This window comes from Melospiza georgiana, chromosome 5, assembly GCF_028018845.1.
Source record: "Melospiza georgiana isolate bMelGeo1 chromosome 5, bMelGeo1.pri, whole genome shotgun sequence".
Taxonomy (NCBI): domain Eukaryota; kingdom Metazoa; phylum Chordata; class Aves; order Passeriformes; family Passerellidae; genus Melospiza; species Melospiza georgiana.
In genome coordinates, this window is record NC_080434.1 from 72,518,379 (window position 1) to 72,533,239 (window position 14,861).

At 45.1% G+C, this 14,861-nt stretch overlaps 1 protein-coding gene across 1 annotated transcript in view; it reads left to right on the top strand.

The window, feature by feature from the left end:
• Positions 1 to 14,861, top strand: part of POLR1A (RNA polymerase I subunit A) — a 206,535-nt gene that overhangs the window by 25,598 nt on the left and 166,076 nt on the right. The window contains exons 29-34 of the mRNA XM_058024995.1: positions 515 to 631; positions 1,371 to 1,652; positions 2,628 to 2,828; positions 3,612 to 3,729; positions 5,491 to 5,655; positions 8,077 to 8,931. Coding sequence (XP_057880978.1) covers positions 515 to 631; positions 1,371 to 1,652; positions 2,628 to 2,828; positions 3,612 to 3,729; positions 5,491 to 5,655; positions 8,077 to 8,177 — 984 coding nt within the window. The 3' untranslated portion in view covers positions 8,178 to 8,931. The remainder of the gene's footprint in view (positions 1 to 514; positions 632 to 1,370; positions 1,653 to 2,627; positions 2,829 to 3,611; positions 3,730 to 5,490; positions 5,656 to 8,076; positions 8,932 to 14,861) is intronic.

Genomic DNA, 14,861 nt, shown 5'->3' on the forward strand with positions numbered 1-14,861 from the left:
TGAATACTAAATTACTACTGAAATACTTTGTACATAAACTGTCTTTGTGTTCTCATAAAATTGACAAGGAAATTGAAGTTTTTGTGTATTAATTCCTGATTTGCTTAAGACTGTACTCTGAAAATGCCTGCTCATTTTAGCTTCTTTGGGACAAAAACACATCACTCTTCTTCCTCCAAGATCAGGGTCCTGTTGGAGCAGTGGTTGTCAAAACTTTAGGGAAGGTCCTTTGTTCATTGAAATGCTTTTGCATGTTGCTTCACTCCTCTCCCAGCAAGGAATGTCAGAGCAGAGTGACAGCTTATCCATCTTGTAGACATTGATCTTGTTAAATGTTGCAGTTATCAGGAATATGAGTTCATTTCTTTATAGTAGTGGACACACAGAAACTATTTTTTCTGTAAAGGCAGAACCTTGAACAAGAGATTGTTAAACTCCAGATGTTTGGCTGAAGGCTTTTGATGCTGTTGGTACTGACTAGCAGTCAGCCTGATCATCTGTCATGGATTTTTAGACCCTGAACAGTCTGGAAGCTGTAGCAGAGGAAGAAGAGAACATTGTTGATGCAGAAGCTGATGAAGGGGATGGTGATGCTACAGAAACAAAACGGAGGAAGAACCAGGAGGAAGAGGTAATGGCTTTATAGGTGCTCAGCGCTGCTCTTTAAGTCCCTATTTCTTCTGTGTTTGACTTGGGAAGGAAAACTTCCATTGAAACAAAATGCTGAAAAAAACCAAACCCCACTTGAGAGGGAAATAGAGGTTTTCTCCTTCTTTGGGCTGAAGAGTTTTCATTTGTGTCTTTTCTGAAGCTTTGTTCTTCAGGTATTTGGGTGGATGTGTCTGGCAGTCAGGCTGTGCTGAAGTTCACCTTAATTTTATCTTTTGCTAATTTCATGCTATTAATTGTTTTTTAACACTTTACTGTGGTTCTTAAAAAATAGTCTCCCTGCATGTTTTTCTGTGTTCAGTACTTCATAATAAGCTCTTAAAAGGTGGAGTGCTGTAATTTCTGCAAGAGGGCGGGGTAACTGAAAATCTGAGGGAATCCTATCATCAGTTGGATTATGGGAAGAAATTGGACTTTCTCAGGGAGAGCAAACTAAATTCTACAAGCTAAAAACTACAGTCTCAACATCCTGTAGCATCCTGGACTGTGCTGAGAAATAATGGTAAGATTATAAAGAAATAAAGACTGAACCTAATCTGTTGTATTATTTTCTTTACAACAAAATTGCATTTTCTTTGTGCTGTAGGGTCAAGATCCTTGCAACTCAGCAGTGAAGAACATCCCAGAATTGGACTTTTCATGGTGTGCTGTGTCTCTGTACAGGTTCTGGCTCAGATAAACACAGAGTTATTTCTTTGCAGGTTGATTATGAGAGCGAAGAAGAGAATGGGGAAGAAAACCTTAATGAGAATCCAGAAGATGAAGAGGCTGAATCTGAAAAAGAAGAAGAGACTCCTGGTGCTGAAGAGGATCAGAACAGAGCTGAGGGTGAAGATTCTCAGCACCTTTCCTTTGTGTCTCAGACTAAAAAAGGGAAAGATCAACTGCTTAAGTCAGCAGAGGTGCGAGTGAGCGCTGTTGTGGAGAGCCACCCATCCATACAGGATTACAGCTTTGACACTGAGAGTGAGCTTTGGTGTGAGGTAAGGTGGAACATCTCTGGCTGCTTGCACAGTCCTAGCTCCCTCAACTGATGGCTCTTTTCCATGCAGTGCTGCTGCTCTGTCTCAGCAATCCCATGTGAATACAGAAAGCAGCACTACAAATGTATTTTTTTGATGGCATTTTTAGTACTTTCTCATTTTCAGAACACCTCATGGAACTTTTTCTAAAACCAATTTTTTGACAGGCTTATTGTTTAAATATTTTAGTATATGATGGTCTGCTGTGGGGGTGTTCACAGGGGTCTTAGGGTGAGGGAAGAGATGAGAATGTTGACTCCATGTTTCAGAAGGCTTGATTTACTATTTTATGATATATATTATATTAAAACTATACTAAAAGAATAGAAGAAAGGATTTCATCAGAAGGCTGAGCTAAGAATAGAAAAAGAATGATAACAAAGGTTTGTGACTGACTGAGACAGTCCAGACAGCTGACTGAGATTGGCCATTAATTAGAAACAACCAACACAGACCAATCCCAGATGCACCTGTTGCATTCCACAGCAGCAGATAACCATTGTTTACATTTTGTTCCTGAGGCCTCCCAGCTTCTCAGGAGCAAAAATCCTAAGGAAAGGATTTTTCATAAAAAATGTCTGTGGCAGTCTGCTGTGTAGCCCTTGATGAGTAAGAGCGATGGCTGAACTGTTGATAAAAATGTAAACATCTTAATAAAAAAATAAAAACCTCAACAAGCATATACCTGACAGAAGGGATAAACAAAAAAAAAAAATAGCTGTCCTTGTAAGTTCAGAGACCTCAGAAGCAATGTGGATGAACAACCCTGGGATGGGGAGTTCACACTGCCATCACTCACCTCTAATTCCAGTCAGACATTGATGTTCCTTCACACACAAGGAGGGTAATTGCACATGTCAGCTTTGTGCCCGAAGAGAAGGGTGCTGGTTGCTGAGCCTGTGTCGAAGCCTCCTCACCCGTGCTGTTTCCCATCAGGTTTCCCTGGCCCTGCCCCTGACCAAGGTGTACTTTGACGTGTCCTCGCTGCTGGCGGCGCTGGCGCGCAGCACGGTGATCCACGAGGTGAAGGGCATCGCCCGCTGCCTGCTCATCGAGGGCACCGGCAAGGACGGGCAGAAGGAGTCTGTCCTCCAGACAGAGGGCATCAACCTGGCTGAGCTCTTCAAGTACTCTGATGTGTGTAATCTGTTTCTCACCCCAGACTTCAATGCTCGTTTGTGTCTGGGGGAGATGGTGGGTGATGGATGTCATTGCAGTTCCTCAGGGGGGATGTGGAGCCTTTCAGCTCCTGAACTGTCTTCCTCCTCCTTTTTATCCCCTGATGTATTCAGTGGAGCCTTTTCTCAAGGGCAGCTTGCAAATCAGTGTTTGTGCAGCAGCCAGGGCCTAATGACAGATGATTTCACACCATTCTTCTCTCTGGTGTCTCTCTAAATGTTACTTGAGGGAGTTCTTCATCTCAATGAATTGCAGTGCTTGGAGATGAATAGTTCTGTTATCCCATCTAGGCCATAGCTCTCCAAATGCAGGATTGTTTTAATCTGCATCTTCTCTTTTGCTAATAGTTCTGGCTGTCTGAGCCACACTGGGCATTGCACTGTGTTGTTTGGAAGACTTTCACTTGTTTTCTGTTAAGTCTTCTTTTGAAAGACTTTAACTTGTTTAACTTGTTTTCTGGTGTAATTTGTTAGCTTGCTTTTTGTGATTTCAGTTAATTTTCTCCTGTGGTGAATTTTGACTCCAGTGCTCCTATTCATCTATTTAATGCTACTTAACACAAATCCTCAGAATAATTTTTCTCTGTGTTTGACAGCTAGGCTGCTGCCTAGTTATTCTGTAACTGTTGGTGCTGCTTCAGCTCATGAAAAACATAGGAGAAAAATCTGTCTTAGCTTAAGTTATTTAGAAATACAGAGCAACTGTTGTCCTAACTTGTGTCTCTGTTTTTTCTGTTTTCAGATTTTGGACCTGAACAGACTTTACTGCAATGATATCCATTCCATGGCTAAGAATTATGGAATTGAATCAGCCCTGAGGGTGATTATAAAGGAAATAAAAGATGTGTTTGCTGTATATGGTAGGATTTCTTTGTATTTTTATAGTCTTTAATAACATTAAGATAGGAAAATACAGACACATGCTTTCAGTTACGGTTTTGCATGATCTTTTCATTTATGTGCTTATTTTTAGGTTGCAGGTTTTCATAGTTTTAATTATTTTAGAGTCTTCTGTGAAGACCTTGCTGGTTAATTATTAATTTTCTTTTAATCAGTAGGAAATAGGTGAGGTTGAATTTATTCCCCCTTCACAGAGTTTTTCCACTCTGGTATATTTTTTTCCAAGCTACAAGTTTCAGACCAATTAATTATTAATGTCTGAGGAAGCCAACTGTTAGAGTTGTGCAGTGGCCCTGAGAAGAGGCTCAACCTTGCCTCACTTTGCCTTTTTAATGACGGGAACCCAGGCTCCTGAGTTTTTCTATCTTTGCTAAAACAGCTGCACTGCATTGTCTGAATGTTCTTCTCTCAGATGATTCAGAGAGCCCAGCCTGGGGAGGCTGCATGGCTTCACAGGCACTCACTGTGAAATAAACCATTGAAAATAGGGGAGATTAATACAGTGGGAATTTTAGCAAGCAATTATAGCAAACAGATTTGCCAGCTGGCAGCCCAGAATGGTCTGACCTTCAAGTTGTTCAAGAACTGCTCAGTAAATGTTGACAGAGCTGTTAATGACCCCCATTACACTGAGTCCACACGTGTTAGTTAGGAATAAATGCATTTTTTTAGCCTGAACAGGGATTTCTGTGAATGCCTGATGTCATGCACAGAGGACATCAGAGCCTTGGTGACTCTGGGGGCAGCTAATCCAGGTCACCAGGTGAGAGGCAGGAGCTCTGTCCCTCCTGATGGATGTGTGAGCTCTGTCCTGATGGATGTGTGAGCTCTGTCCCTGATGGATGTGTGAGCTCTGTCCCTCCTGATGGATGTGTGAGCTCTGTCCTGATGGATGTGTGAGCTCTGTCCTGATGGATGTGTGAGCTCTGTCCTGATGGATGTGTGAGCTCTGTCCTGATGGATGTGTGAGCTCTGTCCCTGATGGATGTGTGAGCTCTGTCCCTCCTGATGGATGTGTGAGCTCTGTCCCTCCTGATGGATGTGTGAGCTCTGTCCCTGATGGATGGATGGATGTGGGAGCTCTGTCCTGATGGATGTGTGAGCTCTGTCCCTGATGGATGTGTGAGCTCTGTCCTGATGGATGTGTGAGCTCTGTCCCTGATGGATGTGTGAGCTCTGTCCCTCCTGATGGATGTGTGAGCTCTGTCCTGATGGATGTGTGAGCTCTGTCCTGATGGATGTGTGAGCTCTGTCCTGATGGATGTGTGAGCTCTGTCCTGATGGATGTGTGAGCTCTGTCCCTGATGGATGTGTGAGCTCTGTCCCTGATGGATGTGTGAGCTCTGTCCCTGATGGATGGATGGATGTGTGAGCTCTGTCCCTCCTGATAGATGGATGTGGGATCCCCTTCTGTGCAAACAAGGATGGTGCAGACATTTGCTGATTTCATATAGAGAAACTGTGCTGCCTTACACACTCCTGACATTGCAGTTTCCCATCCCCTTCATTCAGTTTGGAGAGATCCTGGTTTGTATGAGTCAGTCTGCCTCTCCTGGATGTTTGAGGGGAGCAGTTAAAGCAGAGACACACTGAAGAATGTTAATAGAGATGTTCTCCAAGCTGCCTGGATTCAAAGGCTTTATTTTAGACCTGATTTGTTTGAAAAGCCCCCAGATTCAGCCCTTGAATGCTCTGCTGATTGGTCTTTGTTGTGTTTTAAGGGATTGTGGTAGACCCTCGACACCTTTCACTTGTGGCAGACTACATGTGTTTTGAAGGAATTTACAAACCACTGAATCGCATTGGAATTCAGTCCAACTCCTCCCCTCTGCAGCAGATGACATTTGAAACCAGCTACAAATTCTTGAAGGATGCAACAATGATGGGTAAATGCTTTAGTTTGAATCTCTTGCTGCAGCATTTCACATATGCTTGGTTTCTGTCATAACTTTCCAGTATTTTGAGTAATGCATAATTGTATTAGAAAATATGCCAAAGGCAGATATTTAAAATAAGCCTTTGCCTGGGAAAATGTTCCAGATGTTTTTAGTAAAATTCTCTCAGCTTAAATAAAACCAGCTCCCACATGTAATCTGTGGGGTCTGTGACTCCTTTCTTTAAGAATTAGCTGGGCATTTTTACAACAAACCTTAAGGTTGTTAAGATTTGCTATAGCTAAGATTTATAACAGGCTACTAAATCTGTCTTTTTCTGTCTCTACTATTAAAATTGTCTTCTCTCCTTTGTTTTTGTGCATATAACTTCCATATCTTTTCCAGCCTTGCTATTCAGCATTTTATTTTGAGAAAAGAACTGGCTGATTTAGCAGTTTATCTCTGCTTTTTCCCCTCAAACACAAAGAGTCAGACTCATTTGTCTAATAGTAGGTTTCTGGTGCCATTTGAGATTCCCTAGAATCTCAATGAAAGAATCTCAATTCTTCCCTCAGTTGCCTCTCTGGAAGGTGTAGAGATCACAGGGCTGTGTGGATCATTTAGGGTGTTTGGAGCAGCATTAGCCATCTACATTTAAGACCTTCTATCAAAAAACTTGTTGCTTTAAGTCTGTCATGACAGCTTTTGTGATCTCAGCCTTTGGATACAATTGCATCTCCCTTTTGCAAATAAACTTGGCTTCTGTCATTTGCCAGTCAGAAACTTGCTGTGTCCTTCCAGTTCCAAATGGGGAGAGCTCTCAACATGATCCCTTCAGCTCCTGTCCTGCCTTGCACTGACATCAGAAATACTTCTACCACTGAATTCCTTTTTGCTCATGCTGTTATGTACTTCTCTGGGAAGAAAGATTGGGTTTTAATTAATAGCATTGGTTATGAGTGACTTAATTAATCTGAAAATTGTGAAGGAAAAGTGTAAATCCAGGGTGAGATTAAAGAGAAGAGGATGTTTGTCACTCAGTTTCACCCTCTGGATTTTTGTTGTATCACATAGTGACTTAGAAATCAAACCAGAGGAGTTTTTTGCCAAGTGAAATGTAATGTATGGATGATATTATGTATGAAGACATTCAGTGCATGCTGACAGAAGGGCAGGGTGGCTTGGCAGGAGCTGCACTGGTTACAAGCAGAGGGAGTTCATGATTTCCCCACGCTGGAAATCAGTCATGATGGGGATTGCAGCAGCCTGGATCTAATTTGCTTTAATGTAACTGATAACTGGATTGTACAGTTCAGGAGCCCTGAGCAGTGGGAAGCAGGAGGAAGGGAAGGAGCCCTGAGAGGCAGGAAGGAGAGGAGGAGGTTTGTGAGGACAGGCTCAGCTGAGGTGAGCAGGGCTGTTGGAGCACAGGCTGCTCAGCAGCTCCTTGTGCAGGGAGCAGACTGCATCAGCAGAGAGGCCCTGGGCTGTTTGCTCACTGAATGACTCTTTGTTCACATCACATGAGCAGACAGGGCAGCACCACTGTCCTGTTTAACCACCTAACAAAGGGGCTTTTTTTTCTTCAGCTATTTAATTATCCAGCTGTGGCTGAGATCAGAGCAGTGAGCACATGCCATACACAGTGCTGTGTGTGCTCCTGCCCCCACCCTCTGCATGATGCAAAGCTCAGGACGTTTTGCTCAGTGGAAGAAAAATAACCAAGCTTAGCAGAAGTTTAACAGTTTTATTTCCAATTTCCTACTGTGCTAATGATAAACTTGCAGCTTGCTGTAGTTAGGATGAATAAAAAATAGCCTGAATGCTTACAAAAACAGTGGAAGTAAAACAATCTCAGCCAGACATGTCATCTGGAGAGCTTCCAAATTTCTGTGACACTGTTTCGCTACAGTGAGTAACCACAAAATCAGAGGAATCCATGGAATGTCTCTCCAGTGAAAAGTTCTCTTCATATCTAGCCAGAGGGATTTAAAATACACATCAAAGGGATTCATGCTAACAAAGGAAAAAGGCAGCAGTGACAAGGGAATCTTTCTGGTTTTGCCTCACATGTATTTTTAGTGACCTATTTAGTCACCAGGATGTGTTCACTGGAAGGTCATATCTGTGTTCTCTTAGAATTCAGATTGTTTTGTCTTTCCATGTGGAATCAGGAGGTTTTAGTAATGTGTGGCCTAATTATTTGCTGGGACCAAAGATGGGGATGAGATAATAGTTGTTGTAGGAGGGTTAGAAAGAGTTGTGGCCTCTGAACTCCCAGAAATCCCAATTCAGTGTGAGCAGCAGGTGGCAGAACCTTTCTGAACCTGGGGGTGCTTCTTGCACAGGAACCAAAACGATTTCTTTCCAGCACTGGCCTTGGAGAATCCTCTGGGAAGCTCCTGACAGGATTTTGTTTGGGTTGTGCTGCAGGTGCCCACGATGAGCTGCGCTCCCCCTCGGCCTGCCTGGTGGTTGGGAAGGTGGTCAAAGGAGGGACTGGCTTGTTTGACCTCAAGCAGCCCCTGACATAGAGCTCTGCTGGGAACCTCAGCATCTGCTTGGAATGTTCATGGTGAGAACTGCATGTGCTGTGTCTCCAGATGCCTTCCCTGTGCCAACAGGTTTCTTTATCTGGATACCCAATGAGCCTTATCTATTTAAGGAGCATTTTGATGCAAAGAAACACTTATTTACAGTTCATCAGTGTAAAAAATGAGGTTGGTTACATAGAAAAGAATAAAGTGCAGGAGTCAGTCTGGGTGTCAGGCTGTGCAGCTGTTCTGGCAGCAGAAGTGAAAGCAGAATCTGTTTATGCTGTCTGACTTGTGTGGGGCAGAATCCCATCAGGGTGGGCAGTGCCAGCTGCCATTGGTCATTACCATGACAGAAATGGCATTGCAGACTGGCAGGTGGAGCTGGGCACTGCTGTGCTGACCTCAGACTGCATTGGAGCTTTGTGCTCGAGGCATTTCCTCTGCTTTTGCTGCCCTGGGGTGCACTGACATGAGCTTGTATAAACTTCAGAGTTTGCATTTTCCTATTCTGCTGCTTCATTTGTTAAGAAGAATGTGTCTGTGACACAGTTCTTAAATTTCTTTTAGCTGAAGAGTGGAATTCAGAGTTTTCACAGTTTTTCCAATGCTCTTTTAACTTCTTTGGGTAGAATAGATCTCACACAGTGAGAGATTTGATTTTTGCTAAAGATTTATTCCTTAAATGCCAACATGAGCTGCTGTAGAAGTGGCTATGCGAAAGACTCATGTAAGAATCACCAAAACAGAGACTGTAAACTATCTGTAAACTATTTTTGCCTAAATATTCTGTATCACAGAGGATATTTAATAAAAGAAATTGCAAAGAAATATTCTGAATGCCATGTTATGTGGTTGTGTTACCAAGGGGAGTTCACTTTTGATTCTGCTGTTAAAATGATGTGGCCCAGGGCTGTTTGCCACTCCTCAGAAATCAGACTCATTTATATATTCCATTTGAATCAGGATGCACAAGTAGCTAAAGCTCTTTGGAGTTTGCTCACTGCCATCTGGACAGGTTTTCTAGCAGATCTCAGTGCCTGGTTGTTCTCACTGGTTCCTGTGCACCAGTGGGAGTGCCAGAGCAGAGCAAAGCCATTTCCTGGGGGCTGCACTGCAGGGATCAGATCAGATCGTGGGCCGTGCTGATTTGGGATTGTGAAAGAGCCTCTGTCAGTCCCTTGGCTGACTCTGTTGTGCCTCAGCCCCTTAGAGCTGTGTCACATGTCCTGCTCTGAAGCTTAACAAATGCATTAACTCAGCAGGTGTCCGGTTTCACTTGGCAATCCCTGTGAAAGATTTCCTTGTGTCTTTCTCCAGTCTTAGCACCTGCTTTGTGGTTGTCAAAAACATCATTCACCAAAGAATCCTGAGGGATTTCAGTTGGGTACAGTTTAGCAAAGAGAGGGGAAAGAACAAACATTGTACAAAAAGGCTTTTACTTCCAGGTTACATCTGTACTGGTCCAGGCTGTTTGTTGAGGGATCCACAAAACACGTTCAGGGTCCAGCAGTGAAGAGCATCTGTGCCACATTCCCTATCTGGAGACGTGGCATCCCCTGGTGCTCAGAACAGTTTGATCTAAATAACTAAATCACTAAATAACTAAACCACTTCATTCAAGTGAAGTGGTTACTCAGTGCTGCTCCCAGTAACTGATGATTCTTTAGCTAGAGCCACTTGGAAAATGGGCTCAGGCTGTGGCAGGATGATCCAATTTTCCATTTCAGTGTTGAGTTGCCTTTAAAATATTGGCACAGACCAGGATCCAAAACCTGATTCTGATTGTACTGAAATATTGGCACAGACCAGAGTCCAAAACCCAATTCTGATTGTACTGAAGTATTGGCACAGACCAGGATCCAAAACCTAATTCTGATAGTACTGAAATATTGGCACAGACCAGGATCCAAACCCCAATTCTGGTTGTACTGAAAGAATTGGCTCTGTAGGAAAGTCTCAAATACATCTTAGATAGAAAAAGGAAGTGGGTGCCTGTCCCTGTTCATGGACAAAAGTGACAGGGGAGAAACACCACCTCAGATGAGAGGCCATATCTCCAAGGCTGGAGAAAGGTAGGTATTTTGGTATATAAATGGGTTTATTTTATACTGTGAAGGAGAAGCAGCTGAGGTAGCAATTGCTCTCAATCCCTGGGGTGAGCAGATTATCTTGGGGATCATCTACACTCCCCTTTCTGAGAAAGGAATTTGGGTTTGCTTAGAATTCATCTGTGTGCAGAAAACAGCTAGAAAAAAGTCCTGCTTCATGTGGTAGGGAAACTTTACCTTCTTTTCACGCCCCATGAACCTCTGTTGCATCTGGATCTTTTATTTTAAAAGTCTGTTTTCCTCCTGGCACTCACTGCTCTCACTGCACAGTGCTTTTTGAGGAAGTGTGAACCACCTACCCCCAAAGACAGTGTGGAAAAAGGCTGCAGTAATGGCTGGGGCTCTTGCTGCTTTGTGATCATTTGCAGCAGACAAACGAGAGGCACTTTTGGCATAAAGGACCCCAAAGAGTGAGCAGTAGATGAGATTTTGTAGAGAGGAGGAGATCATGATGGAAAGGCTGGAAGAAGGGAGCCGTCCTTTCTCTTGGCTGTCTGCTGCACTTCAGGGTAGCAGAATATCCCAGTGCTGTGGAAACACAGGAGGAATGAGGGAAGGGGAAGCAACTTCCAAACTGTCTCCCCTCCTTTATGTCCATGAGTAATAGTGGTCAATCTGTCTGAAAACTAAAGGGTATAGGCTTGAATGTGCACTCCAGGGAGGGGCTGCTGAGTGGATGAAGATGTGAAAGCTGGGGAAGAGGATTTTTGAAAGCTGCAGTTAGGAGAATTCAGAGTTACTGAGCCAGAAGGAGGAAGCAGTGATCCTCAGCTGTCCCATGTGCTTTGGCAAGCAGGGCATCAGCTGTGGGTTTATTCCTGCTGTACAGCTGTGCCTGTGAACACAGGCTGAGAGAGCTGGGACTGTGTCAGTCTGCAGAGGAGGAGCTCTGGGGAGCCCTCATAGCAGCCTTCCAGTACTTAACAGGAGTGTAAATAAGGGAGAGTGATGTTTTACATGGGCAAAAACTAAAAGAGATTTACATTAAATGTAAGGGAGAAATTCCCTGTGAAGGTGGTGACACACTGGGCCAGGCTGTCCAGAGGAGCTGTGGCTGCCCCATCCCTGGAAATGCTCGAGGCCGGGCTGGATGGGGCTCTGAGCAACCTGGGATGGTGGAAGGTGTCCCTGCCCATGGCAAAGGGTTGGAGTGACAGGAGCTTGAAGGTTCCTCCCAACCCAAACGATTCTGTGGTTCACACCCATGATGCAGATTTGTTACCTTCAAGACAGAGATAACAAATGTTTTCAGTGTCTTGGTAACAGTGAATCAGCTTCTATTTGCTCAGGAGTTGGAATGCAAGCTATGTTCAAGTCCAATCAATCATAACAGAAGGCTTGTTTTTCTCAGTAAATGATTAAAAACTCCTAAATTGGGCAATGGGAATGAATACAAATAGGAATTCGTTCTTCTTTCATCTCAAGAAGCAAAGCTAAATATTAGAAGACAGGGAGCAGGAAAGTTTGTTTTCCCAGGTCACTGGTTCCCATGTTGCAGGTCAGTAACCAGGCAGTGGCCACAACACAGCTGCCAGAGATGTTGAATCACTCAGAGCCCTTGTGCACAAACCCCTCGATGCTTGCCAGTCAGTGCTGGAAGCTGGAAGCTGGAAGCACCTCCTGTGCTGAGGGGTTTGCCCACAGGTCGGGCTGTGGTGACCAGGCCGCGCCCCAGGCCGGGGCTGCAGCAGCCCGAGGAAGGCAGGACAAAACTCTGGGATGAGGTCAGATGGGAGAACCTGTGAGGGCTGCCTTTAAGGGCTGAGACCCAGAAAGTGTTCTGAAGGTTCTGGAGCTGCAAGTGGCAGCCTTGGTCTTTGGGGTGGGGGAGAATGAGCTCTGCTTCCCACAGCTCCCTGCATGGCAGCCAGCCCCTCAGACAGAGGGGGCAGCAGGAGCTTTGTGCCTCATCATCCCTGCTCTGCTTTGCTGTTTTCAGAGCAGGGATGGTGCTTCAACCTCAAACCCCTGAGTTTTGCTTTGTTTTGTGGATAATACAATTAAAAGAGAGCAAAGGTGAGTTCTTGGACAGTGCAGCCAGGGCATAGACAGTGAGCTGTGTCTGGTCATGCCTGTGAGCCCAGGCAGTCACTGAGGGCACAGAACTCTGCTCTGGGCTCTCTGCAGAGCCCTGAGGGGCTTCAAACCCCCCTCCTGAGTGCACTAACCACCAGCACAGGAAAATTTCCATTTTCTTGCTCCAAAACTCCTGGCTGCTGCTGGAAATAACACGCTGTTCACAGGGACAAGGGCAGAAGGAGGTCAGCTCCATCCCCAGAAGAAGAAAGGGGAAGCTAGGGTTTTCTTGGAAGACCAGAGAAACCTTTCTCCTTGTGTTTGTGCAGCCTCATGCAGAAGGGTGGAGAGAAATCCTGCCTCAAAACAATACTGCAATCAAGTCTTTTCCAGGGTTCAGGGCATTTTCCTGTGATGAGAAAGACAGGGGTGGTAAGTCCTCAGGGAAAAGAGAGTAATGAAGCCCTGTGAGCTCTGTAACTCCCCTGTGAGGCAGCCCCAGCTCCTTCAGCATTGCCTTTCTGTATTAACTCTGATTTACAGAGCAATGCAGGATTGAGGAGGCCTGAAGATGCTCCCAGTGGGGATTGAGCACCAGTGCTGTGATATGCAATCCTGGATGCTGAGCTGGAGACCCACAGGGCTGCAATGGGGTGGGAAATGAAGGGTGGGGAATCCCAGGAGCTACAGAGCCCTGCTGGCTGCAAGGAGCAGCTGAGCAGCATTTCTCAGAATGCAGAATCCATCAGGGAGGCATCCTTAGAGCATCCTCCATGAGGCCTGCACTGCTGAGCTGCCAGCCAGAGCCATCCCACAGCCTGCTCCTGCTCCTCTCACCCTGCATGCCACACAGCCAGGATTAGGCAAGCTGCTCATTAATGATGTTTTACACTTTCCTGGCTTAGATCCCTTTGGACAGAGCTGACTGTCCAGAGCGGCCTGGAAAAGTTCTAGGGCTGCTCACAGAGATGGAGAGGATGTGGAGCTGTTCCTGTTCCCCTAGGGCAGTGTGCCCTGCCAGCTTTGGGAAGATGAATGATCCCCCTCAGTGGAGCTGCTCTGGGTCTGCTGGGGCTCATGGCTTGCTCTGCTGCTGTTGTTTGGGTTTTGGAGCCCTGCCTGGCACTGCAGACAGAATAATGAGTGATCAAGATGTAACAGTGGAACAGTAATGCAAACTGCAATAAATACAGAGATGCATTATTAATGGCACATTAAAACCAAAAGGGCAAGTAGAGCAAATTGTATGCTGGCAGCACAACAGCTCTGCACAAAAATCCCAGGGCTGTCCCTTAAAAAAAATAAAAATCAGTGCTCTGTGCAACATTTCAATACAGGGTTCTTGTGCTTTCTGTTATACTGTATTTGCTCTGCCTGGGAGCTGGGGTTACTTCTGGAAGATGCAGAATTTGAGATGCATTTTAGCCCCAGCAGCCTCCTGAGTGTAAATAAAGCTACAAACCAGAGCAGTGCCCTCAGCCTGCCACAGAAATCAACTGTGATTTAATGGATCTTTAGTTTTGGGTTAAGCTACAGAAGTGGATTTTACAGGAGTGGAAAGACAGCAGAATCTGAATTGCTGCTTTTGCAAAGCTCAGGCAGGAGTTTGAGGCTGGAGCCAGACTGGTACCAAGAGGGGCAATAGCAGGAAGGGCCCATTTCACCCCCTCTTGCATAAACACCAGCACTGGGGACAAATTGATGTCATTTTACAGTAACTGAAGTATCCATTTCTCTGGGTCTGGATTGAAGGCACTTGAGAGAGTAATTCATGTTCACACTCAGGTGTTCATTATTTCCTATCAGTAAAACAGTCTCACTGCTGTGAGTTCTGCAGCTTTTCATTAGAAGGCACAAAATGGCCAACAATCTCTTGGTACAAGGGCTTTTAACACTAAACCATCCAATTAAGAGCTGACACCTGGATTATTTTCCCTTTTAACCCAATAACTGGTCCCACAGAGCCCACAGTGCAGACTGGTCTGCCCAATTACAAAATGCCACCCAAACCCATGGAGAAGGAGGAAGAAGCATGAAGAACAAACCCAGGATGACACCCTGTGCCCTCCATCTTGCTGCCATCCACAGCACACTAAAAATCCCAAACCCTCAATTTCTCACCCAGTGACACACCTACACTGCTCTCTATAATCTATTTCACACTTTTGTGGATTCCAGTCCATCTTGGAAGTCTGGGAAACTTTCTCCATGGATGAGGGTCAGAGAAAGAGCTGCCCTGGGGGCCAGGGCACCCCAGAGCAGACACAGAAATATTCCCACTGCTCTGGGTTTCCACACTGAAGCTCAGGCAGAAGCTTTTGGCTTTGCCTCATGTTTTGGGGCTGGTCCAGAGCTCTGGGGAGGAAAGAGCTGCTGAAACAGCTCCATTCAGGTGCTGATGCTTCCACACCTCCACCCACCATGCTGCAGATCTGCTCAGTTGTCTGTGGTACAGATCATGACAAACTCATCCTCCTCCACCAGAGACAGATCATGGCCATGGATGTGCTCCAGCTGAACAGGCAGCAGCAGCTGGGTGACACAGAGCACGAGGTGG